The following is a 26747-nucleotide window of genomic DNA, read 5'->3' as shown; positions in this document are numbered from 1 at the left end:
AGCTGAAACCCAATACTAGATTCAAATCTATTAAGTACTGAAAGCACTAAAAAGGATTAGCAAATGTCTACAAAAAAGAAATGGTTGAAAAAGCCAACAACTGACAAAGTTTTTAAAGAACTATGGTATAAATTAGTCACAGATAAAATCTCATAAGGGACATCAGAAGACCCACAAATATTTATGGCATGAACCAAAAGCTGTATGCAGAAGTTCACAAACATCCAATTAAAAGAAGGATATAGTCCCTCAAGTAAAACATGAAAGTTTAGAAACTTTGTAATTAAAAATACTACAAAAGCAAAGAGTTCTGGTTTTCTGCATTTTAAAATTCTTTTAATGTACAGAATATTTTGGAAAAAAAGCATAAACTAAATTATTTGTTAAAATCACTAGTTTATTTTTTAAGTCTTTTAGCATAGGTATTAAAAGACTGAACTTTAGACAGTGTGACAAAGCATTAACAAGGGAGACAACATATAATCTTAAATGGCTTCCAAATTTATATATTTAATTCTATAAACGCTATTTTCAGCTTAAATACTATATTTCTCAACTGTATAGGATTAGAGAGAAAAAGCCCAATTTTGAGAAACCCCATGACATACTTACTCAACATTGATATAATTTTGGTGAATGAAAAATACCTGTGAACACACAGTATGTAGTTGCTTTAAAATAATAAAATCAGTATTTTCTTCAACATAATTAAGAGAAAAACAATAATGTGCAAGAATACTCTGGGTAGAAGAGAAAATTAAAACGAAGAAAAATAATTTTAACTTATCTCTTTTCCTTTCATAACTTTCATAGAACCAGAGTAATCACTAAATTATACTGAGGCACAAAGAGAAAGATAGCTCTTAGGAAATAAAAATCACAAAAATATATTGAGTTTATTATTCAGCAAATATATGTTAATATTTGTATCTGGTCATAGTTTACTTCATTATTATAACTGATGTGAGAAAAAGCTAATGATCAAAATCATTAGCTAGGTATGCCACTGGGCGCTATTTTCTGAACAGCAAATGAGTATTAAGTACAACCTAATGAGAATTCTTTTAATTTCCAAGTATCCTCAAGACTGAAGACCTCAAAACACTAGGGTTATAAGAGTTTTCACCATAAATAAATTATGGCTCTAATATCTGTAATATTAAATCCACCCCAATTTGGAATATTTTACAGAACCTAAGGAAAATGCACTAAAAATTCAACTTGGTACCTAATAGTTTTTTTTCAGTTTATTCACCATTAACAAGAATGATGTCAGGAAAAAAAAAAACTCTACCATGTAAACAGCAATAAAATTTAATGGAATATGAATGTGAAACTTCAAAAAAAAATCAACCCTCAAACTTACACTGGTTAACTAGAGTTAGTTAAATCAAAGCCAGTCTGTCTTAAATTCAGTTACAGGCAGAAAGATGTATATTGGCAATATACAATGGAATAGGAACTGGTTTTGGTCTTCACTTTATGTGTGGCTCAAGATAAATCATTTAATATCTACAGACTCAGTTTTTTGTCTTTAAAATACAGACAACCCTAATACTTGACTCTAAAGGTGATTGTGATGCATAAGCACTGCACACTGAACGCATCAAGCAGAATCTTCCACACAAAAAACGTACATTATGGTTCACTATTACTGCTGCTGCCACTACTACTTCTGCCACTGTTGCTACTATTATGTTACAATTACAGAAGGTAGGTCAGATACTGGTAAAGAAGGCCAGTTTACTGCTAAGTAGAGCGATCGTGAAATGTTTTAAAAAGAGAGTGGGATTTAAATGACACATGAAAAGACAGATGTGATTCTTAAAAAAAGAAAACAATGCTGAACAGAGAAAAAAGATTGTTGAAGTATCTATAACCTCACCAATGTAAAGTTTCATAACAAAAACTCTTTGAAAGGCTAAGCTGCAAGAAAGCTTTATTTCAACAAAGTTGAAAATTCATACATAAACAAGGGTCATAGAAAAGCATTACTAAGCATTACTGGGACAAATAAAATATTTAACATGAACAAATGTCTTATGTAAGAAAGCAATTAGTGGTAAGATTTGAAGTCTAGGCTGAGGTCAGATCACCAAAGAAGATGCATATTGGGTTAATAGGGATTCTGTCATGTTAAAAATTGAGCACTGTTGACACATGTTAACAGAGCTGCTATAGTCAAACAATGTTTCAAAGTGGTAAGCTAAAGCCAAAAGAGCCTAGAACATTTTAATTTACACAGTAGTGCTGAATTGTGAATCACTTGGACTTTGTTATTCAAATGGTAACAGAGAATACTTAGGCTATACTAATTTCAGTTTCCTTCTGGTACTGATTTATTCTTTAAGGACCACCCTAGCAGCTATTTCACTGAAGAAAAAAACAGTTTTCCTTTCACATTTTCTCAGGTATAATAAGGCTTTGAAGTCTGGGAAGTCTTGGTCACAATATGTTCTACAAAAGTTAAGTTTTCATGGAGCTTTTTAATTATGGAGAATATTTTGTTGGTTAGAGACAAAAAGTAGTGTCTTTTGATCTGTGTCATCTAAAACAGTTAGTTCAAAAACAGACACCTGTTTCTGAATACGATGACTCTATAGGATACCCACAAGCAAGTTGCATAACAAACTGAAGAGTACAAACCCGTTATTTAAGACAGAGACAGTCACATACACACACACAACACAGACACACAAATGGCCCAAAGTGTGTCTATCTAACCATTAACAATGGCAACAGAGTAAAGGAGCAGTCAGAATAAGCCTTGGAATTCCATTTTCTATGCACACACTTTGGTATTATTTACTTTGAAAACATAAACACTGTTACATTTTTATTTTAAAAACTTACTAGTACTAGTTTATCAATAGATTAAAATAAAGGTATATTTGATATTAAAAAGTGACTCTACCAATTGACATATAAATTATTTTTGATCATATATTAACCTCTCATATTTTAATTTGATAACAAAATGACCAAATAATAATGAACTAAATTGTAAACATTTTTTTTAAACTAGGAATATAAAGTTTTTAAAGATACTTAGAATGTAGTGAAGAGTGACATATTTTACTTACAGGGCCCCATGAATAATTAACGTTACAGTTTCTATTCTCCTGGCTACTTTTAAAAAGACAAAAATATTTCAACAGAATTGAAGAACACTACTCTCTATTCTTTCCTATGATAACTGCAAAACTAGATGGAACTTCTGAAGTCATTCTTTCCGCACACAGTAATTTTCAGAAGACACATGACAGAACACGTAAGGACACTTAACACTTATTTTAATTTCCTTAAGTCAGTCTATGATGGAACACTGCCAGCATAGGTAAATTTTAAAAAGTCTGCCTTTATAATCTCATCCTTAATTGTTTCTCTGTTTCTCTTTTAGCCTGAGACAAGAACTTGAATTACGTCTCGGGAAAAGAGGCTGGGCAAGATAAAGGAAAAATCTTAATGTCAGGCCAGATTGTCTGTGATTCAGAACTTCTGTGTTAAGTCAGGGAAATGGCTGAACATTACACAGAATAAGAAACTCTCATCGGTACTGATAAACCTATTAGAAGGGCAGCAATGGAGATGCAGACATAGACAACAGACCTGTGGACATGGGGGTGGGGTAATATGGAAACATATACACTGCCATATGTGAAACAGACAGCCAATGGGAATTTGCTGTATGACTCAGGGAACTCAAACCGGGGCTCTGGAACAACCTAGAGGGGTGGGATGGGGTGGCAGGTGGGAAAGAGGTTCAAGAGGGAGGGGACAGATGTATACCTATGGCTGATTCACGTTGATGTATGGCAGAAACCAATACAATACTGTAAAGCAATTATCCTTCAATGAAAAATAAATTAATTAAAAAATAAAGAAAATCTCAGATTGAGTTGAAAGGACTGGGAGATTCGCTTGTCCAGGAAGCAGCAGTTGCAAGCTAGGTAGATAGGTAGGCCAGGAGGAAGCAGGTAAAGAGCAGAGACAATTAAGAAAGGAGCTCAAGACTATACACAGCTTGGCTTGAACACTGAATAAATAACATGTATGTTCTGCTGTTTTCTAGTGGATCAGATGCTTTTAAGAATAATAATAAAGTATGAATTCACAATGGGTGTTAGTAACTTAATAGAAGTTTTATTTTACACTATCAACTGAAAGTTTATATCAATTATGAAATTTAAAACAGACTCCACTGAGTGATTCTGTTAGGGAATGGGTAGGAAGGCATGGGAGTGGAGGATACTCAGCTTTTGCGGTATCACCTTTCATAATGCTTGAATTTTTAGCATTAAAATGATTAACATTTCTTAAATACGTATTTTTTTTAAAATCTTTTTAAAAAACTTTTGGAAATTGTTGGACCACAAGGTGTGGTCCTTGACACAGCACATTAGCATGAAGCAGGATCAGTGTCTTTCCCAATCACTCTTGATGAAATGTTGAATTTCAGGCCTCATTCAATACCTCTAAAGTCAAAACCTGCATTTTAACAAGATCTCCAGGTAATCTATATGCACAATAAATTTAAGCACTGGTCTAACTCAACATAAATCATAACCCCCTCTCAACCTTTCATGTAGTTGATCAGTCTTCTGCCTGTCAGCAATGGGTAGCTTAGAACACCCTGACACAGTCAACATTTTCAAAAATAAATTCTTGATCTCCACCTGCTCAGCCTCCCAAAGTAAATCATCCCTCAGTTTTCCTTCCCTTGGTTAATTTTATCCTTCTAGTTGCTTACTCCATACAACTGAATTATCCTTATCTCCTGTCTCAAACCCCATGTGTAATTCATTTGCAAATTCTTTTGGCTCTACCTCTAAAATATTTCCAAAATCTGACCACTTTGCACCACCTCCACAGCCACAACCATGGGCCAAACCACCATAATGTCCTGCCAAGATTACTGCAACAGTCAAAGAACCTTGCCTTCCCCTGGCTACAGTCTAATCTTCACATGTTGACCTGAATTATGTGCCTAAACTGAATCACACCACTTCTTTGCTCAAACCCTCTGAGCGTTCACATTTGATGAAAAAATCAACTCCTTAATAATCAAAAGAACTCCATTTCACACATATATTTGACTCAAATAACAGAAGTAATCCTTAACATAACTTCTTTAGAGATAAGTATCAAACTCCCATTTGCTTTTTTGAACTTGACTCTGTTTTTGAATACAGATTTCACCTCTTTTGTATATCTTTATTCCCTGCTGGTGAGCTCTTCATTTCTTTTAATAGGCTGATACTTGGAAAACAATAAATGTAAGTATTTAAAAACTGTGCATGTGTGAACTATTTCCCCCCACAACTACATCTCACACAACATAACAGCCAAAGCCCCCACAATGGCCTAGGAAGCTCCTCCATAATGTCTCTCACCTCACAGCCTAGCATGTCCCCCGGCACATACTGCTACAGCTGCCACTGGCTTCTCCAGTACACTCCTATTTCAGGGTCCCGTGCTTTCTCAGTGAGATGTGCTCAGATTAGGCCCATGCTGTCCACCTTCAGTTACCTACTTCCTATTTTCTTCCTTGTTAGATTGCCTCAATAAGCACTTCTTATAGTTAATATACCCGAATGTTTATTTTTAATTGTCTCTCTGGGCTTCCCTGGTGGCGCAATAATCACACATGACTTAGCAAGCCAACAACTGTCTCTCTCATTAAATTTAGTAGCAGGGATTTTTGTCTTCCACACTGATTTATACTCAATACCTAGAATAGTGCCTGATGCACAGTAGGCTCCTAATAAAACATTTATTAGATAATGAAAAGTGAAAATGAAAGTTTAGTCCCTCAGTTGTGTCCAACTCTTTGTGACCCCATGGACTGTAGCCTACCAGGCTCCCCTGTTCATGGGATTTTCCAGGCAAGAGTACTGGAGTGGGTTGCTAATGGCTTGTGAACAAATAGTCCCCGGGTCTCCTGCACCGTAGGCAGATTCTATACTGTCTACGTCACCAGAGAAGTCCCATTCATTATTAGACATATAATTTGAAAGATCTTAATAACATTGAGCTTCAGTTAGTGTCATTATTATATCAACTAATTTAATCATTCTAGGCCTATTCTTAGCTTCAGAAGGAATGACATAAATAGGCCAAGTATTTGAAGACTGACACCATGGCCACTAGGAGTTTTCTCATCTTCAAATTTAAGATCTTTGTTTATTTCGGTATTACTGTTTCCTTCAAAGGTAACATGTCTTTTTATCTATGTATATATATTTTACTGGCTGAATTTAAGATTTTCTTAAACTTCACAAAAGACAAAGGCATCTCATCTCTCCTGCGATCTGTGTTAGGCCTTGAAATCTGCTGGCAGAGAAAGACATTATTGCATTCTCTCTCTTCTTGTTCAGCATCCTATCTCAGTCCATCAGGAAGGGGTCTCTTTATCTTGTCTCTTTGATTTTCAGTCATTTGAACATGCTTCTAAGTGTAGTTTTCTTTACATTTATTTTTGCTTGGATTGAGGATAGGCTTCTTGGGTCTGCTGGTTAATGATTCTTGACTAATTTGGAGGAGTCATGAGGTCTATCTCTTTAATTATTTCTTTTATTCCATTCAATCTTTCTTCTACTTTCTTTTACTTGTACTCTCTTTACAGATATGTTTGACCATTTGACTACTCCACGTGGTTTTCCTTTTGTTCTCTTTTACGTTCTTCTTTTCTATTTCGTCCCTCCTCTCTCTCTCTGCTTCAATTTGGATAATTTGTCTGGAACTACCTCATTACTAATCCTTTCTTTTACTTTGTCCATCTGGTGTTATGGCTATGTGATCTCCCTGGTGGTGCAGATGGAAAAGCATTTGCCTGCAATGCGGAAGACCCAGGTTTGATCCCTGGGTCTGGAAGATCCCCTGGAGAAGGAAATGGCAACCCACTCGTACTCCTGCCTAGAAAATCCCATGGATGGAGGAGCATGGTAGGCTACAGTCCATGGGTCGCAAAGAGTCGGACACGACTGAGCGGCTTCACTTTCACTTAAGGAGTCCTTAATTTCAGATACTATATTATTCAGTTTTGGAATTTACTTTAAATAGAGCTCATTTCTATGAAATCTTCCATCTTTTCAACATATTTCTTTACAGTATCGATAACAATTATTTCAAATTTCTGTCTACTTACTACAAATCTCAGTCATTTGTGGGTCTTTTTCTACTAGTTAAATTTTCTCCTAATAATGGGTCAAATCTTTTTGCTTTTTTGGTATATCTTTTTTATTTTTTTTAATACATATCAGATACCATGTATAAAGACTATGGAAACAGAAGTCAACATTATTTTTGCCGAGAGAAGGCACATCTTTTCCCATAAGGCACATCTTTTCCCATAAGGCATCATGGATAAGGAGTGGACCATTTCTGTCCTGTCTTTGGGGTTGGTTTGCAGCTCCAACTAAACTCAATTCACCTTCCATTTCAAATGTCTCAAGGGTGACATGTCCTATGTTTCTTATGGGCCTCTCTACAGTGTTGCACTGTTCAATAGGAATATAATGCAAACCACAATCAGAGTCGCCAATCTAAATTAAAAAATTTTGGCAGTCACACTGAAAAAAAGGATTTAAAAAAACAGTGGAAAATAGTTGTAATAATATATTTAACTCAATATACCTAAAATATGGTCACTGCAATATATACTTGATATAAAGATTATTACTGAGATAGTTTATATTAATTCATCAAAATCTTCTGTATTTTGTATACTTATAGAATATTTCAATTTGGATTACCATATTTCAAATCAGAATAGCCACATGTAGTTAGTGGCTACTGTATTGAACAGTGCATCTCTAGCATGGCTCTGACTTTTAAGGAATGTGAAACTTTGAGAAAGTCAATTTCTTCCTGCCAACTCCTGTTCTGCATTCGACACACATAAAAAAAAGCGTAGAGGATATTCTGTATGTTTGAGGCTCCTCCAGGTTCCAATACGTCACTTTAGCTTAAATGACTGATAAATGTCCCTTCACTTCTCCTTCCCACAACAAAATCTCTCTGCTTGTAGCCAGAAAACTCAAATAATTTCAGACCTGAAAAGAGCACCCACTGTCCACTCACCTAGAAAAGGTGTTTCTCTCTCTGAAATGTAAGTCCTCTGGACCTTTCTGTGACATCAATTTTTTTTCTTAGTTTTATTAAGATAATTGGCAACCCATTAAATTTACCTTTTGAGGTATATAATTCAGTGTTTTAGTTTTCATACTGTTTTACTCATTATATATTATTCACTGTACATCACTACTACCTGATATTAGAACTTTGCTATCATCCCTACCCCCAAAAAAAAGGTCCTATACCCATTAGCAGTTTTTCTTTTTCCCCTCCTAGCTAACACTATTCTAACTTTTGATCTCTATGTATTTGTCTACTCTAGAAATTTCATATAGATGGGATCATAAAATATGTAATTCTTAGATGTTTGGCTTCTTCATTTTGCATGTTTCCAAGGTTGATCCATGTTATACCATGTACTTCACCCCCTTCCATGGCAAAATAATATTCTATTTTATGGGCATAACACATTATGTTTAGCCATTCATCAGTTGATGAACCTTTCGGTAGTCCTGATTTAGTTATTATGAATAGTGCTGTTATGAAATTGGTGTGCATGCTTTTGTGATGGACATATATTTCAATTCTTTTCATAACCTACACAGGAGTTAAATTCCTGCATCATATGGTAACTCTATGTTTAACTCTATGTTTAACCAAATTGAAATATTCTATAATATTACCATCATACGGTAACTCTATGTTTAAGGAACTGCCAAACAGTTTTTCACAGGAGATGCACCATTTTACATTTCCACTAGAAACATACCAGGGCTCCAATTTCTCCACCTGTGTTGCCTTTTTGATTATAACCATGCTAGTGGGTGTCATTTTGATTTGCATTTCCCTTGTGACTAAATAGGTTGAACATCTTTATATGTGCTTATTAGCCATGTTTACATCTTCTTTGGATATATATTCAAGTACACTACTCATTTTTTAATTGTACTATCCTTCAGTTATTGAGCTCGAAGAGTTCTTCATATATTCTGAATACAAGTCTCGTGATTTGTAAATATTTTCTACCATTCTGTGGATTACCACATTCTTGACAGAGTAGAGTTCATTTTATCTTTTTTTCTTTTTTCCCTTATGCTTTTGATGTCATTTTAAAGAAACCATTATCTAATCAAAGGTCACGAAGATTTACTCTTACCCTTCCTCCTTTAATTTCAGAATTTTAGCTCTTAATTATACATTTCTGGTCCTTTCAGCTTAATTTTTGTACACAGGGTCAGATAAGGATCCAACTTCATGTGGATATTCAGATATCTAAGTACCATTTGTTGAAAAAAGTATTCTTTACCACTGAGTTGTCTTGGCTCCTTTATCAAAAACCAACTGACTTTAAATGTGGTGGATGATTTATTTCTGGACTCTCAATTCTGTTTGGTCTAGATATCCTACTTTCATACCAGTACTACACCAGCTTGATTACTGTTGTTTTGTCATAAGTTTTGAAATCTAGCAGCGGGAGTCCTTTGTTGCTGCTGCTAAGTCACTTCAGTCGTGTCCGACTCTGTGTGACTCCATAGACGGAAGCCCACCAGGCTCCCCCGTCCCTGGGATTCTCCAGGCAAGAATACTGGAGTAGGCTGCCATTTCCTTCTCCAATGTGTGAAAGTGAAAAGTGAAAGTGAGTCGTGTCCGACCCTTAGCGACCCCACGGACTGCAGCCCACCAGGCTCCTCTGTCCATGTGATTTTCTAGGCAATAGTACTGGAGTGGCCTGCCATTGTCTTCTCTGCGAGAGTCCTTTAGCTTTGTTCTTTTTGAAGACTGTTTTGGCTATTTGGAGTCCCTTGAAATTCCATATGCATAATTTCCTTATAGATTTTAGAAACTTTGCCAATTTCTATAAAGAAGCTAGCTGGAATTTTGATGTGGATCATACTGAATCTGCAGATCAGTTTAAGAAGTATTGACATCCAACAACATTAAGTGTTTTGATCAATGTACTTGGGCTATAATTCTGTGTATTTAGATATTCTTTATTTTCTTTCAACAATGTTCTGTCATTTTCAGAATATAAGTTTTCTGATTCTTCTGGTAAATTTATTTGTAAAGATTTAATTCTTTTTGATGATATTATGAATGGAATAGTTTTCTTACTTTCACTTTTGGATGGTTCTTTGCTTATTGCTATTGTGAACTGATATTTACACAGTCATTTCTTGGTACCTGTGTGGGACTGATTTTAAGACCTGTTGGGAGGGACTGATTTTAAGACCTGTTGGGAATACCAAAATCCAGAGACATCCAAGTCCATTAGTCAGCCCTTCACATCCATGGTTCTGTATCTCAGATTCAACCAACCATAAGCTGTGTGGTAATGTGTTTACTATTGGAAAAAACCCACATATTTTGAACCTATTCCTCAAGGGTTAACTATATACTGATTTTTTTTTTTTTAAATCTTGCAACTTTCTTGAACTAGTTTATTTGCCCAAAAGTTTCCCAGAGGCTGCCTCAGGATTTTCCATATATAAGAAAGGATTTCATGTCATCAGCAAAAAGATATCGTTTTTTTCTTTCTTACCATCTGGATGCTTTTTATTTCATTTTCCTGCCTAACTGCCCTGGCTTCAACCTCTAATACAATGCTACATAGAAGTGATGTCTTGCTCCTGATATTAAGGGGAGAGCACCCAGTTTTTGATTATGAACTATATTAGCCGTGTTGTTTTTTACAGAAGCCATTTATCACATTAAGGACGTTAGAAAAAACAAGACAGAAAGAAGAAACACAAAAGGCAGATTAAAAGAAAGAGGAAGTAAAAACATATGGGAAGGGAGCAGGAGGACGAAATTGCTAAATCACATAATCAGGGGAGGGACTAAAAGATAGAAGAATGAACTTAAAAATAACTGAAGAGGATTGTAAGGTGGATTCGGAAACGCTCTGCCACTGAAGCACATGCTTTTGGAAAAATACATAAAAATTCTGTGTGCCTTGGCTTTTTGTCAATTAGAAAAAGAAAGTAAGGGCATTTATTCTAGAAACATAAAATAGCCATGATGTACTTTCTGTGTACATATTTTTATATATTTTCTGTTAGGCAGGATGTGAGGCACTGAAGATCTAGAGATAATGTATATTTTCAGACTTAACTTACTTTTTGGCATTGTAATTCTATATCCAATAAAATAAGTCAGAGTAGTGAAACAGGGAAGGAAGTGAGATATAGTGAAAGAAGGCAGGAAGTAAGCAAAGAAAGAAAAAAAAGTGAAAAGGGAAGAAAGGTAAATAAAGAATGAAGAAAAATACAGAAAGGGAATGAAAAGTTAGGTCTCGAAAAAAAAAATCAAGGAGTAAGGAGAGAGACTGAAGGAAAAAGACGTTCAAGAAGGACAAAGGGGAGGAACCGATGAATCAGGAAGAGGAGAGTCACATCTTCATAAATGACGGCTGAAGAGCCAGAAAGGAGAAAGGGTAGAGGAGGGGAGGAAGTATAATACCTTTAGTGGCTCACTTTATTGATGGTGACAGGGTCTTTTAATAAGAAACATATTTTTTTCACCAAAAATAAAGTAGAAAACTCTTTGAGGACCACTTACTTCTGAAGTGGAAAAGAAAAGATAAATATACCTGATAGAATTTCCAAATGCTAGAAAGTTAAATTGCTTTCACCCACAAAGGACTGTACTGTAATCCTTTCTCTAGATACTGAGGAAGTCAAAGCATGAGTAGTGATATTGACTCTGTCATTACTTGACTAGGGACAATGATTTTTTGGCTCCTCAGTTTCGTAATCTATAAATAAGGAAACTAGATTAGATGATTCCTAAAGCCTACTTAAAGCCTACTATAAGCTACCAGAAAAAAAGTGACACAAGAAAGTAAGCAAGATATAGAATTCAGAGGCAAAAACAACAACAACAACAAATCAACTGTAATAACAGAAAAAACTGAGAAAACAAAATCTGTAGGTCCACTTAAAGTAAAAATAGCTGTCTCCCTATAGGTGGAAAATGCATTATAAAAATCAGAATCTTTCCTAGCAGTAACATTTATTGGAGAACAGTAGAAATGTATTTCTTATAAAAGAATATAACATCTGAAAAACAGACTAGCAGGAAAAATAAGACACTTGTTCATCTGTATTTCTGTGACTTTTCTCACTTGGTATTATTTGCAACTGTACTTTTGTGTCTGGCAGCTGTGCCAACTTCAGTACGAATGATATATTATTTTTACCATGTTGATTACATGTGTTCACCAGTTTAGTTGTCCATATATGCTTGGTGTCATTTGCAAATACTCAGTGACAAAATCCAGAGCATGGCATTTTCACAGAAAGTGTTTACTGTGAAATTTCTCCTTAGAAGTTTGCTTTTCTTTACAGCTTTGATCCATATGACATGCACAGTCCTAAATTTCAAATAATGGCTTATAGTTAAACTAAGAAAATGCTTCAGTGTGATATAATATGACTACACTAAGATGTGGTAGTTCTAGAGAGGACCTCATTTTCTCATGTGATTAGAGATTTGGTCAAATTTAAAGTCTGTTAAAATTTTCCAAACTGCGCTTCTTCAGTTTTATGGTGACTTGGTACTTACATTCTGCTATTCATCAACACTTCACAGAAATACTTGATTTGTCTGAATGAATTTAAAAACCCACAACTGAAGAAAATCAGAAAAACCTGGTTTTAAATATCAAAAGATCCTGAATGAAAATTATTTCTGCAGGCCACACTAAGCAAGTTTTATTGATCAGTGTATTTCTTTGCAGTATGAAACTGTTGTAAAATTGGACATAAGAAAATAAACTTACTGGTAAATATCTTTCCTGAGGACGGATCTGCCAAGGGGATTGTCAGCCTGGGGAGCCATAGCAACAGAGCCAATCTTCAGAACCATGGTATCTTCCTTTGCCGTCTGATTAACTATAACGAAAAAACAGATTCATGAGGAAACAGTAGATCTGTGTGCAACTTCATGTATAAAGAGAAATGTTTGAACAGTGGGATAGATACACATTAAGATAAGACCATAAATGAGGACAAGAAAAAATTTGCTTAAAATAGAAATATTTAATGCTCTGTCCACTATTTCGTTTACGTCCCAATAAGTAGTTCTCTGCAGACAATTAAAAATGGCAATAAAAAATTCACCCAACAGGAAAACATGTGATATTAATTATATCTAAGTAATACTAACGGTAACCCACTCCAGTATTCTTGCCTGGAGAATCCCATGGACAGAGAAGCCTGGTAGGCTACAGTCCACGGGGTCGCAAAGAGTCGGACACGACTGAGCGACAGAACGGAACGGAACGGAACGGAATACTGAAGTGGTATATTTATCTAATTTCATGTGATACTACTACATTTTTCTCCCAAGTGATTTTCAACCCTGGGTTTTCAACACTGTACTGTTGTTTACAAATATATTAAAAGAGATCAAAAAGTCAGTAACAAATTCTCAAAGTTGTTAAATTTACATAATTGTGCTAATACAACACACACATACATACGAACACACAAGAGCACTTTAAGGTGTAACATGTCAGCTGAATGGCTGCAACAGTAAAGAAAGAAAAAACCAAGTAACTGATTAACATATAAGGACATTTCAACTTGCTATTCTAGGCACTTTTTTATGTTAATAATTTCTACTGTGGAACTGTTTGACAAATAGTAATTTCACACCTGTATAAAAATGCTATTTCCTAATGGAACCTAAAACTAAGGTAAGTATTCTCAGAAAACAAGAAAAGATAAAACAGCCTATTAATTCTGATTCTTTAAACTGAATTTAAAAAATTTTTTATCACATGTTCTCACGTTACAAAGCTAAACAATTCTATAAGTCATTGGCTAATTCAATGTCTTTAAAAAATTTTTTTTGGAATAAAGAGCTTTTTTGGATGCCCTCATTAATTTGCATTAAATTTTATTCCCTCTTTCCCCACAGATGAGTCTACTGCAGTAGCTGTTCAAAACTGTTTAAAAATTGTTAAAAATATACTATTTTCTGGGTTTTGAAGAAAACATACAGTAAAATTCATTATTTCTTTCAAAGAACTATCATCTGCCACAAATGGAACAAAAAAGGACTGGCTGCATGACCTCAGGAATATCCTGAACAGAACATGCCTACAAAGGCATACAATCCATATTTCCCAAACTGTGCTGCCCAAAGAATGCAAAAGCTAAGAGATTATTTCCAGCTGCTTCGACAAAACACTTGGTATGGTCTGACTTAGATTAGTCTAAAAAAGAAAGTCAGAATTAGGAAAATCAGAAAAAATAAGAAGAAAGTATTCAGCGAGGAAAAGAAGGAACCAGAATAAGATGTATATAAGGGAGAGACAAAATGGCAGGGGAAGGGAAAGACAGCAAAGGGGGAAGAAAGAGATGAGCTATCATAATAAATATCAGCATGTGGATGCTACAACACAGATGATATTTTTGAATGTCCACAGCAAAAAAGACCAAATTAAACACTACTTCTCATGAAGCTGCACCATTTTCAAATGACTAGAGGTCTGGCTTGATTACAGGTCCTTATACTATGAAAACTGTTTACATTTCACAGATCCTGCATTTTATGTCAGGCTTATCAAATAGTTTCATGTGGGTAAAACTTCTGATTAAGCAGAAGGCATCAATTAAATCAATAAATAGTAAGCCTGGAGAATAGACCATACCACCAAAGTGCGATTAGTGTACTTGCTAACTGTTCTTCCATGCTACAGATACTACCCACCATATGAAAGTCTAAAATGTAATAGAAACACTGCAGTAAATGAGGTACATATGGAAGAAAAATGACGTCCTTAGTGTTACATACAAAGCCAGATCCAAGAACAGAATTCTGTTTCTGTTAGAGCCAAAAGTATTCTCACTAGATTAAACTGACTACAAAGTTATATAATAATAATAAAAAGCATTTAAAGCATATCATTCATGAACTAAATTAAAATAATCAATTTTATTATAGAAAGTATTCAGCTTATCAAAATGTGTCTGGAGACATAAAAAAAACTAGTAAAAATAGGTATTTATACAAGAAAGCGCCTTGAGTCATGTCTTCAGTTATTTGATAGCTGGGGGGGGGGGGCGGGGAACAAGCTTCCTTTTTTTGGTTTATTTCACCTGCATTTAATAGTTGGACCAAATGAGGAAATGTTCCCTCTAGAAGCATTTTCAACATGAAAATGAATGCCTTCCTTCTTTGCTTTAACTGTATTTTTAAAAATTGAGCCTCATGAGGAACTACTCACTCTAGAAGACTCATACCAGATCCAAAAAACAGCCCTCTGTTATGAAATAAATAGCTTAAGCTGGAAGTCAAACACCTGTAGATTCAGAATCTTGATAATAATCGTGCATAATGCAAGCAATATTCAAGTTGAAAACCAGACTTTAATATAACTTCTTTAAATATTAGAATGTTAAAAATATTTTTCTTATTATTAATTGAATTTTACAGATGAACTATTAGAAACTTGTACATTTCATGTAAAATGAAACATACGTCTAAAAGATTTTATCTTTTCTTGAGGCAAGAGAGTATGTATTGAAAATAAAAGGCTAAGAACAAATCTGAAATTATGAGCTTGATTAAGTAACCAAAAGCTTAAAAGAGCAGAATCTTCATGAAATTGTCAGACAATATCAGACTGTTGTTCATAACTTTTTAAAAAAATTCAATATGAAATAAAAACATTTTAGAGACTTTAATTTTCCTTTAAGATTCTCAGTATAAACTCTATATAATAAAACATCTAAAATCTCAAAGGTATTTGAACTTGCGACTGCAGGGTTAAACTTTTATAAAGCCACAACTACAATGATAACCTCACATAAAGCTATCAACAAAAGGTGCTAATTGTTATTGCCATATTTTCAGCTGAAGACACAAGGAAGGTTCAATAATATGTAACCCAGTGGTTATGTACATTAATGGGAAATACAGTCAAATCCAGTTTGCCAGTTATCTCTGACAGACAGACACAGACTGCTTGGAGATAGTTTTATAGTTTCTGCTAAGAAGTATGAAATAGCAAGATTTCAGTATGCTATCATACTCAATAAGACATAATTTACATTCAGTTTAATTAATCTGATTAAAAATATTAAGATCATTTGAATTATAGTAGTAATGAAGATAAAGTGCCCCCAAAATTTAACATAATATATCAAGACAATGGAATTTTTGACATGTGTATATATATATATATATATATATATATATATATATATATATATTTTGTGGATAGGACATGTTTTGGCAATTCATAGTATCTCAGATACAGATATGAGAACAGGTATAAGTGAGATCCAACCAGTCCATTCTAAAGGAGATCAGTCCTGGGTGTTCATTGGAAGGAATGATGCTGAAACTCTAATACTTTGGCCACCTCATGCGACGAGTTGACTCACTGGAAAAGACTCTGATGCTGGGAGGGATTGGTGGCGGGAGGAGAAGGGGACGACAGAGGATGAGATGGCTGGATGGCATCACCAGCTAGATGGACGTGAGTTTGAGTGAACTCCGGAGTTGGTGATGGACAGGGAGGCCTGGCGTGCTGTGATTCAGGGGTCGCAAAGAGTCGGACACGACTGAGCGACTGAACTGAACTGATAAGCAAAGATATACATGCTGATATAAATATAGGCATATATAGAGACACACACACATAGTGGCAAACGGCAAAAAAAAAAAAGAAAAGATGTGTGCAATACAATGCAGGTCAAACAACAGGCTTCACTCACAGAGTTCTAAATAAATGATGAAGAACAGATGAGCAACTCTTTAGGAAAAAAGTATACTTTTCATTAATGAGACTGACAAAAGACCAAAAAGCGTGACAGATCTCTTATTACAAGGACAGCATGGAAACAGTATAAACTGGTCAGGCAATTTATAGGAGGGCATTTTGACATCCCTTAATATTTTTAAGGTAGATACTTAAGGTAGATTGCTTTGATCTAGCAATCCTTTTGCTAGAAATTTATTCTATATATACTCACCCAAGTCATGAAAAATACCAGCAAAAGGTGTTTATTACACAAAGTGTTCATATAAGCAAAGGATCAAAATTAACCAAAAGTCCACAGAGAAATGTGACAGACAGTATTTTCCAAAGACATCTGTAACAACAAGGTCCCTTCCCTAACTTCCAACTCTATGCTCTTATTCAAGGTTACATGCTTAGCAGGTACTTCAGGGTCAGAATTTTGAAATTATACCATAAAAATCCCACCACAGCAGCACCAAAAAAGAACAAAGGAGCTTTAAAAATAAACTAGGAAGAGTCTAGAAATATTCTCTAATTACAACCAATTGAAGATTTTCCTAGTTATAGCAAGGAAATGGGAAATTTAAAGCAGTATCAACAAAACTGTGTGATACACAGTATTCATTATGAAATTTAACTAAATGTTCATAAAACAGTAAGCCAACAAACAAAACAAATATACACAAAAAGGAGATAAAGCTTTTCATTTCCCTCCCTTTTCTCAAACAGCCAGATGAGTATCCCTTTGGACATCTATACAAATCAATGAAGCACAGAACCTGTTTCAATAAACCACCACTGAGTATGACAGAAAAAGGAGGCTAGGGTCAACCAATGAAACTCCTGACCTCTGTCTATTTGAAGGTGCTCAGCACACAGGTACTACCACCTTTACTAAGAGGGAACTCCCTTCACGCTTCCTGTTGACTCAACTATGCCTGCACAATACTATTCCGTCCGTTCGGTTCCGTCGCTCAGTCGTGTCCGACTCTATGCGACCCCGTGGACTGTAGCCTACCAGGCTTCTCCGTCCATGGAATTCTCCAGGCAAAAATATTAGAGTGGGTTACCGTTTCCTTCTCCAGGGGATCTTCCCGACCCAGGGATCGAACCCAGGTCTCCCGCATTGGAGGCAGACGCTTTAATCTCTGAGCCACCAGGGAAGCCCTTCAGAAAATCCTACAAATCCTGCCCTCGTCAACAGAGCTTCAAAGCAGATTGGTAGTTAATCAAGATCGTAGAATTCTCAACAAAAAACTGCCATATAAGCCAGCAACTTAACCCCGAGGTACATACCCAAAAGAATCAAAAATGAGCTTGAACAGACAATTGTATATAGCAGCATTACTCAAAATATCAGTGGAAACAATCCAAGTGTCCGATAGACGAATGGATTAAAAAATGGGGTATATCCAAACAATAGGTACTATTCTGCCATAAAAATAAATGAAATTATGATACATGGTACACAACATGATTGAGCCCTGAAAACATTATGCTAAGCGAAATAAGCGAGACATAAAAGGACAAATATTCTCTGATTCAACTCATATGAAATACCTACAGCAGGCAAATTCAGAGAGACAGAAAGTAAGCAAGGGGGAGTTACTCTTCAATCTGTAAGGTACAGAGTTACTGTTTGGGATGATGAAAACATTTTGGAGATAGAAAGTGGGAATGGCTGCACAAGACTGCCAACATAATTTATGCCATTAATGCAGTATGTGTGAAGTGTTGGCTAATTTTTTAAAGCAATTTTTAGTTATCTTAGGTATATAGAACACAATATTGGAGTTCAACAAAACAAATGACAGAAAGTATAAGCTTTATTAGCAAAAGACCTTAAGAAAAACATCTCCTATTTCTTACTCTAGTAATCAGCAGAGTCAGAAACACACAGTATTTTTAAATTATTTAAAATAAGCCTGGAAAAAAAATTCTGAAGAGAATACCTTCAATACTTGGCTGCATTTCTTCTGTTTTCGGAATAAAAATTCTTATTACACTTGTGTTGATATAAATCAAAGGTAAATTGCGTGAAGTCAATGTATTGGTCCTCATGGGCTGACCAGGAGATTTTCTTTTCTCTTTTTGGGTCCTTGGTAGTTTTGCTTGAAATATACTTGCAATGGCATTAAGCAAAGGAAAACAAAGGACAATATCAAAGGCTTGTGCTGAAAGAAGTATTTCATGAAGAAAATGAGGGGAACCATCTGTTAAACCTTCAGATAACTTATGAAAACTTCTTCGCTCATTTCTTGATGTTAACTTGTGGCGAACATTTTTTGTTACAGCTTTTGTGTATGTCAAAGACAGAAATCCATGCTGCTGATGAGAGCCATCTAGAAGCTTTGCAGTTGTCTGTTCCAGAAAGAGGAAATCACAATACATATTTTATTCAAAAAAAAAAAAAGAATTTAAAAGCAGAAAACAATCTAGGTTGGTACTATAATCTTTTGTTATATCCATATTTTTTCCCTATGATTGATCAGATGTTTAATAAAAAAATAAAAACACACTTCTTAACGAGCATATTACTGATCAATTCTATAGACAGGGCAAAAGCCTCTAAGACTCAGAATGACTGAACTCAGGTTAGGAATCCTGGGTTGTAGTTCTAGGTCTTGAGAGAGGTAATTAACCTCTTTGTGCCTGTTTCTATAATTTCTATATTTTCTACAACATTCTGAATTTGGAACAGATCATATAGATTTATCTTTTCATTCTTGATAACTTTTCATTAAGTGTAGCAATATGCTGTCATAATTTGGGTCAGAAAGGGTTTGTTTATGAAAGAAAAATTGAAATAAGCATGCTATGTATTTTCATTTGTGATCAACAACCTGAAAAGTTTATTGACTTCACTTGACTTAACATTTATAAAAATAAAATTTTTCCTCTGTAATCTCACTAATATATATGAAGAGCCCATAAGACGAGCATCACTGATAACACACTTTGATAACTGAATTAACCATTTAATGCATATAAAGAGAAAATGGTATCACGAGACAAAAATATCTTTCTTTTAGAACTTGCTTATTTTCCGGGACTATCATATTGTTTATAAAACCTTCCTAACAACTCTCTTTCAACTCATATTCCCTGGGTTTAACACCATATTAAGACACATAAACATCTGATTGAGACTGAAAACTATAACAGCTTCAGTACTTGTGACAAAACTTGTCCAATAAACTTATATTCAAATTGAATACTATAAAATTATAGTAAAAGAGCATACTTTTAAGGGTAAAGTAAAACATGTAATTTGAATTTCTCAACATATAAAAAGGATAGTTTTGAGAAAAGTTTTCCTGAACCAATTAATGTACATAAAATTCTATTTTGCAAATTAATCAAAATATAATTACTCAAAATACAATCCCTCTTCCCAAGGCTTGATGAAGATTTTTAGTTATTGTAGTTCAAAGAGTGATGTTAAGAGAGGAAGTGAACTGAGGAAGAATGAAAAAGAAGGAAATACATTCACATATACTATAAAAAAGTGAGAAGGAGCAAAACAACAATATGTCAGAGCCTACGTTATTCCATCATCAGCAAACCTCTTCTTCTACTTTTATTTTCTGCCTCTCATTTTGTTGCCTATCACTCAATGAGAAGAAAATAGTACGAAACTCAGTGCTCTGTTAATTTTGTTTTAAGTTTGGATTTTACAGTGAAGAAAGACAAGACAAAATTTACCTTTGCAAAAGTATCTCAAAATCAATTTTTTGACCATTAAAAAAAGCTTTGAAAGTAAGCATTAAATAGATACACAATATAATCACTTTTCATATAACTCCTGCCCTCAGAACATTTTTTTACTTTGTCCAACTTGCTCACTGCATTTTATCTTATTTCCCTCTATTTTGGCTTTCTGCACTCAGAACAAAAGGAAATACAAAAAAACAAGAAAAAGTGATTGCAATCTTATCACTATGATGCTGAACTGCACACAACTGTAGATGGACAAGGGTGCTGTGGTTGGCCCCAATGGAAGAGGCCACAGCAACACGGTCTCTAGGTGTCTCAACTGGGAATGAGGGTGTGTAAGGGTAGAACCAACCACTAAACCAGAGAAATCACCTCAAATCTTAATTAATGGCAACATTTGAATCCTGGAAAGAGTATAAAAGGTGTTTGAATGTATAAATATTTTGATTTGGTCAAGATATTTTTTTAAACATGTTGACTGTAGGTATACTTAAAAGGTAAATACCCATGAGAGAAAGTGTTTTGAAGTGCTACATTCCTAACTGTGCTAGTAAGATGAGGGAAAAAACTTAAAGAATGAATGAATACTAGCTGGAATTGAGATAATAAAAGTATTACTTTCCATACAGTAATAATATTTTATGCTACTTAAAATGAAAGTCAGACCAATGATAATTATTGAAATGTTAAGAAAATTCAAAATTTAGAAAAACTGATAAAATTCTAAAATGCATTAACAATAATTTTGGTTTTCTTTCATGAATATATGTTAAAATTCTTAAAGTTTCTCATGGATGCTAATGAAGATTTAAAGAGAAGAAAATAAATCTAAATAGAATGTTCATTAATACAAGGGCCACATTTAGGGACAACTTTTATCCAGACTAGACTAGAAAAAATTCAAAAATCAAATCAGAAACTAGTATTTGCTATGCAATTACACTGTTAAATACTAAATCTAAGAACACAATTATTTAAAATATTTGGCTAATTTTGAAACATGTATATTATCATATGTGAAACGAATCACCAGTCCAGGTTCGACACATGATACAGGATGCTCGGGGCTGGTACACTGGGATGACCAAGAGGGATGATATGGGGAAGGAGTTGGGAGGGGGATTCAAGATGCGGAACACATGTACACCCGGGGTGGATTCATGTCAATGTATGGCAAAAACAATACAATATTGTAAAGTAATTAGCCTCCAATTAAAATAAATAAATTAAAAAAATAAAACATTTGGCTAATTTTTACATTTTATTTTTAAAGATATATGTCTTAATTCCTTTTAAGTTACAAAAAAAGGGGAAATAAATACTAGTTTTCAGATGCTGAGAAAATATCTAATAACGTTTGCACTTATTTAATAGTTTCTTAAGAGGATTTCTATTACCATTGTGAAAATCTACTCTTAATATTTAAAATTTACATGTAAATTTATTGACTTAAAAATATCATTTAAAAGAACTAGCTTAATAATATATTCAGATACTTTGTACCACCAGGGGGAAAAAAGTTCTCAACTTCTAAAACCTACTGGTATACAGTGTAGTGTTCCTCTTTCATCTAGTAATTGACAGATGTACAACCTTGTCCAGATTTAAGAGGCACCAAATAAATAAGGCACTTGGAGTTAGTTCTGAGAAGGAAACAGCATAATAATAGGGGGAAAAAGCAGTGCAAGGAAGAATCATAAAAGGAATGACGAAAGCAGTTATGGTCAACTCTTGATCAGTCAGCGTATGTACAATTTAACAAACATACATAACATCCCACTTTGATTTTCCAATGATGATGATAAAATTACTTTATATTCAGTAAACCAGAATGACAAACAGCCTATTCAAGTAACCCAGAAACAAACTGGATTATAGTGAAAACAGTCTATGATTTAAGAATACATAATAGTTCATTTACAAAGCGAATGATACAGAGGAAGATAAAAATCAAGAGTTGACTCTATGGATAGTTCCATTCCTTTTCTGGGTTCCTGTTAATGGGAGTTCTGTAGCATAATTTAAAAATGATTTCTTACAGAAGGAAAGAAGCCAGAGCAATTACTGAAAGGATCCTGCTTGCTGACGGGTCGAACCAACAAGGTGCGTCTGTTCAGCTTGTCAGTACAGGAAAGGAAGACACCTCCACATTGCCCCAGAGACCAACACTCTTCCCCAAGGCTTGAGGTGATGGACAGGAGCAAAGAAGGTGAAAAGACAAAAAGCAATAAAAGCCATAAGCGAAAAAAAAAAAAAAAAATCTGGACAGTTTTAATTTTGCTCAAGTTTGCAAAGGTTTAGGTCTGAGCAACTGCTAGGTATGGCCTCTGTCTGCACCATCTTCTGCAAAAGCACTGTTAATGGAAGTAAACAAAAAACTGTTGCTTTTAGTGCAAATGACTACTTTTAATTTATAATAAACGACAACCCAACATGAACTCACTTATGGAGAAACTTATGAAAAACTTCTAGAAGATCAACATACTAATACATTAATGACAAAGTATATTAATAAAAGCAATCCTACCTTGATCTTCTTAAAAATTTACTTAATTGCTATAACAGGAAAATGGTTACAAAACACAACCAACTTAAAGGAATAGTTTTACTTTGTAATGTAATTTTGTAAGAATAGGTCAAAAAGAATTTGCTGAGCTCTAATTCTTGTAACCATTAGTCCCACTGCATGAAAGAACAAAGACAAACAGTTTATAACATACTTTTTAAAAAGTCATAATTACTAAATGAGTCTCACCACAGGTTTTTCTTTGCACTGTAGAAATACTCCTTCAAAATGTCCTGACTGCCAACCTTCCCCTGGCCTGGAAAACATAAGTTCACCTTATCTGTTCTCTTCAATTTTTCTGAGTTAAGAAATTGAGCATATATAACTATTTCAAGTAGTTATGATGTAAACAGTACTACACTGAACTAAAACGGGAAACTAACAAAGCAAACAGTAGAACAATTCACATTAGCACCACACCCTGGTAGTTCTGCAGAGAGCACCTGTCTTAATGGTAAATTATATATTTACCAAGGTTAATTTTCTATCTCATTCATGTGACTCTGGGCTCCCCTTGTGGCTTAGAATCCAGTATTCTGGCCTGGAGAATCCCATGGACAGAGGAGCCTGGCAGTCTACAGATCATGGTGTTGCGAAGAGTCAGACATGACTCAGCAAATAAGCACGAACACATGTGACTCTAAACCATACGGGTATGGTTTATGTCTATTTTTGTTGAACACTATATCCCTAGTGCTTAGTATAGTGTTTGGAATATAATATAGACTTAATAAACATTTTGATTAAAAGAATGAATAAACTATCTAAATATTTAAAACTTACATAAAATTAACAGCAAAATCATTGATGATCTATAACAAATTATAATATTCACATAATCAAGAAATTATTTCAGCAACAAAATAAAATTCACATATATTTGCTAGGATCATTTTGATAAAGATATACCATTCAAAAGGAATTGAACCACCCCATTATAAAATATCTATCACTGATTCACTGTTACTCTAACAAAAACAATTATCATTACTTGGGAAAATAATACTATTATAACAGGTCTTAATATATACCCAGCAAAATATTTGGACCATCACAATTTTGACACAATTTTTGGCTTTGACAGAGTTGAGAGTTATTTATATAAATGATATATATAATAAAGAATGAAAGCTCAAACATTTTTAATGTAGAATTAGAAATCAAAAAAGACTTTGGTTTTTAGAGTACGCAGCAGCAGCAGCAGCAGCAGCAATGCATCGATAAAGGTACAGAAATGTGTGTACTTCTGCAGAGACTTAATTGTTGATGAATAAATATGAATCCAGGAAAAAAAAGGACTTTAAGTCTATTTCTTTGCCAAAATACTATGAAAATGAAAATATGATGCTGTTTAGAAAACAGTTTTTAAAAATTATGTGTTTTACAGTATATGAATCATATTTCAATTATTAAAAAAAAATTCCAGGGTAGTGTTATGAAGCAAAAAAACCCCAAAGGCATCTGTATTTTTACTTAGGAAAAATTGATGATAAAGTGTTATATATATATATATCTTTATGAAAATATCGAAAACTTTCTTTTTTTTACTACCATCATGCATTATTTCAAACATATCATACTTATTTATAATCTCCTTTTGGTAGTTATTTATTAGGAAGGAAAAATATGGTTATATGAACATCTATTAATACCACAGGTACATTAATCTGTGAGTTAACAAGTCCTCAAAGTTGTAAGGAACATGAGAAGCTGCTCCACTTCTATAATGGTATATAGGGAGTGGATGAGGAGTACACAGCAAAAACCAAACTCATCAGCTGTGTCCCAGGCATCTTAGCAAATATACAACATGCACAACAAACTGTGAAGTGATTACTAAAGCAGCTTATTTCATTTAATATGACAAGGTAGATTTTTATGAACAGATCTGCCCTCTTATAAAACTTTATTATATTCCATATAGAACTGATACTAAGTAAAATTAACTAATATATCTGTTAAGAACCATCTTTGGGAGTATCTACAATATTTTTTAAAATAACTAATCAAATTAAAATATAAAAATTCTTTCATAGACTTTGGTCAAAGAAAATAGTTTTTCCCATATTCATTATTCATTACTTACTTGCTTCTATAGTGATCAATATTGAAACTTTCTACTTTACATTTAACTTTAGTGTACACATCCTGGACATCTATTGAAGCACTGAGATCTTCTAGTTCACTGACCATACAAAGTTCTGCAATAGGAAGCAAATACTAAATTAGTATAGGGCTCACAATCAACATAAAAACTTTCAATTTTACATTTAACGTTGCATATATATCCTTGACATGTACAGAGGGACTGAGAGTTTCTGTTCATTAACCACATAAAATTTTACAATAACTAGCAAAATTAATATTGATATCTGCATCAAATTTAAGATAGGATACTTATTTCAAAATAAGGGAAATACCAGTTAATGTATGAAGTGTTACATCTAGTATCAGTCAACAATCTCTGCAATATTTTCAGTGATATGACCACTGAAGAAAGTACAAATATGGTTAAAATAATATGTTTTATATTGGTGACTTTTACCACAATAAAAAAAAAATTACCTCATGGCTTTTGGAGTGAATTTTAATACAAAGAAGACAAAATTGAGGTAATATAGACACCACGTTAGTACTGCTAATAAAAATCACTTGAATTAGATCTAATGATGTTTGATTTAAATGGCAATGATTAAATAAAACAAGGTCTCCAATTTCTTCTAAAAACAGTGTTTAATATTTTATCTGTAGAGCAGAAAAGTAACCCTATACCTATGCCTTTATTGTCAGGATCTGGAGCAAAGAGCTTTACAGTAATTTTGGGGAGCACCCACTGCATCCACAGACTAACACGACCACTGGATCCACCAATGTTACTTGTAGTCTGTTCCAAGGTAACAGAATCTGAGAATGGTGAATCGTCAACAGCTTGTACAGAATCTCCCTGGGATAAGAAATAACAACAACAATAGTTTTTAACTTGAATAAATATAAGTAAAAATTTAACCACTTAAGTAAATAAAATAAATATATATATAAACAATAATGTTTATATTTATATAAATATGAATTATATTTGTATATTATTTATTTATAAATATATTTATAAAATATTTATTTTATAAATATATATAAATGAATAAAAATAAATATAAGTAAAAATTTACCAGCTGCAATTATTTCTTATAATTTATGACCCAGAGGGAGGATAAAGGGAGGAGGGAGGTGGGAGGGGGGTTCAGGAGGGGGAACTTATGTAAACCCGGGGCAAATTCATATCAATGTATGGCAAAACCAACCAATATAATATTGTAAAATAATTTGCCTCCAATAAAAAATAAATTACAAAAAAAAAAAAATTTATATATGATAAGGCAAATCACCTAAGTGCTTATATATAATGCCAATAATATAAACACAGACTAATCATATCATTTTCATAGTTTCAGTGTACATGCATGCCATTCCAGTTTCCTCTAAACAAGTTAGGATCATACTAATGAATATTTTCTTATAGAATAGCAATAGCCAAGGGGCAAATCTGGCTCTATTTTTGGAAATAAAGTTTAACTACCTCACAGTCACATCACTCATTTATCTATTGCCTATGACTACTGTTCAGCAGAGATATGT

The 26747-nt window shown here is 33.9% G+C and overlaps 1 protein-coding gene across 7 annotated transcripts in view; it reads right to left on the bottom strand.

The window, feature by feature from the left end:
- The window catches only part of VPS13B (vacuolar protein sorting 13 homolog B), a 767155-nt gene that overhangs the window by 331840 nt on the left and 408568 nt on the right, over nucleotides 1–26747 (bottom strand). For 6 of the 7 annotated variants that reach the window (XM_055431816.2, XM_055431817.2, XM_055431811.2 and 3 more), the window contains exons 26-30: nucleotides 25887–26058; nucleotides 25201–25315; nucleotides 22588–22729; nucleotides 18784–19192; nucleotides 12857–12968 (exon numbers count right to left, since the gene is read on the bottom strand). In XM_055431816.2, coding sequence (XP_055287791.2) covers nucleotides 12857–12968; nucleotides 18784–19192; nucleotides 22588–22729; nucleotides 25201–25315; nucleotides 25887–26058 — 950 coding nt within the window. Of the gene's footprint in view, nucleotides 1–12856; nucleotides 12969–18783; nucleotides 19193–22587; nucleotides 22730–23303; nucleotides 23371–25200; nucleotides 25316–25886; nucleotides 26059–26747 lie in introns of all 7 variants that reach the window. The other variant, XM_055431818.2, reaches the window with a different exon arrangement.

Source organism: Moschus berezovskii, chromosome 16 (genome assembly GCF_049115385.1).
Source record: "Moschus berezovskii isolate FMDL1 chromosome 16, NW_MosBer_1.0, whole genome shotgun sequence".
NCBI classification, from domain to species: domain Eukaryota; kingdom Metazoa; phylum Chordata; class Mammalia; order Artiodactyla; family Moschidae; genus Moschus; species Moschus berezovskii.
This window is presented reverse-complemented; position numbering and strand designations above follow the sequence as displayed.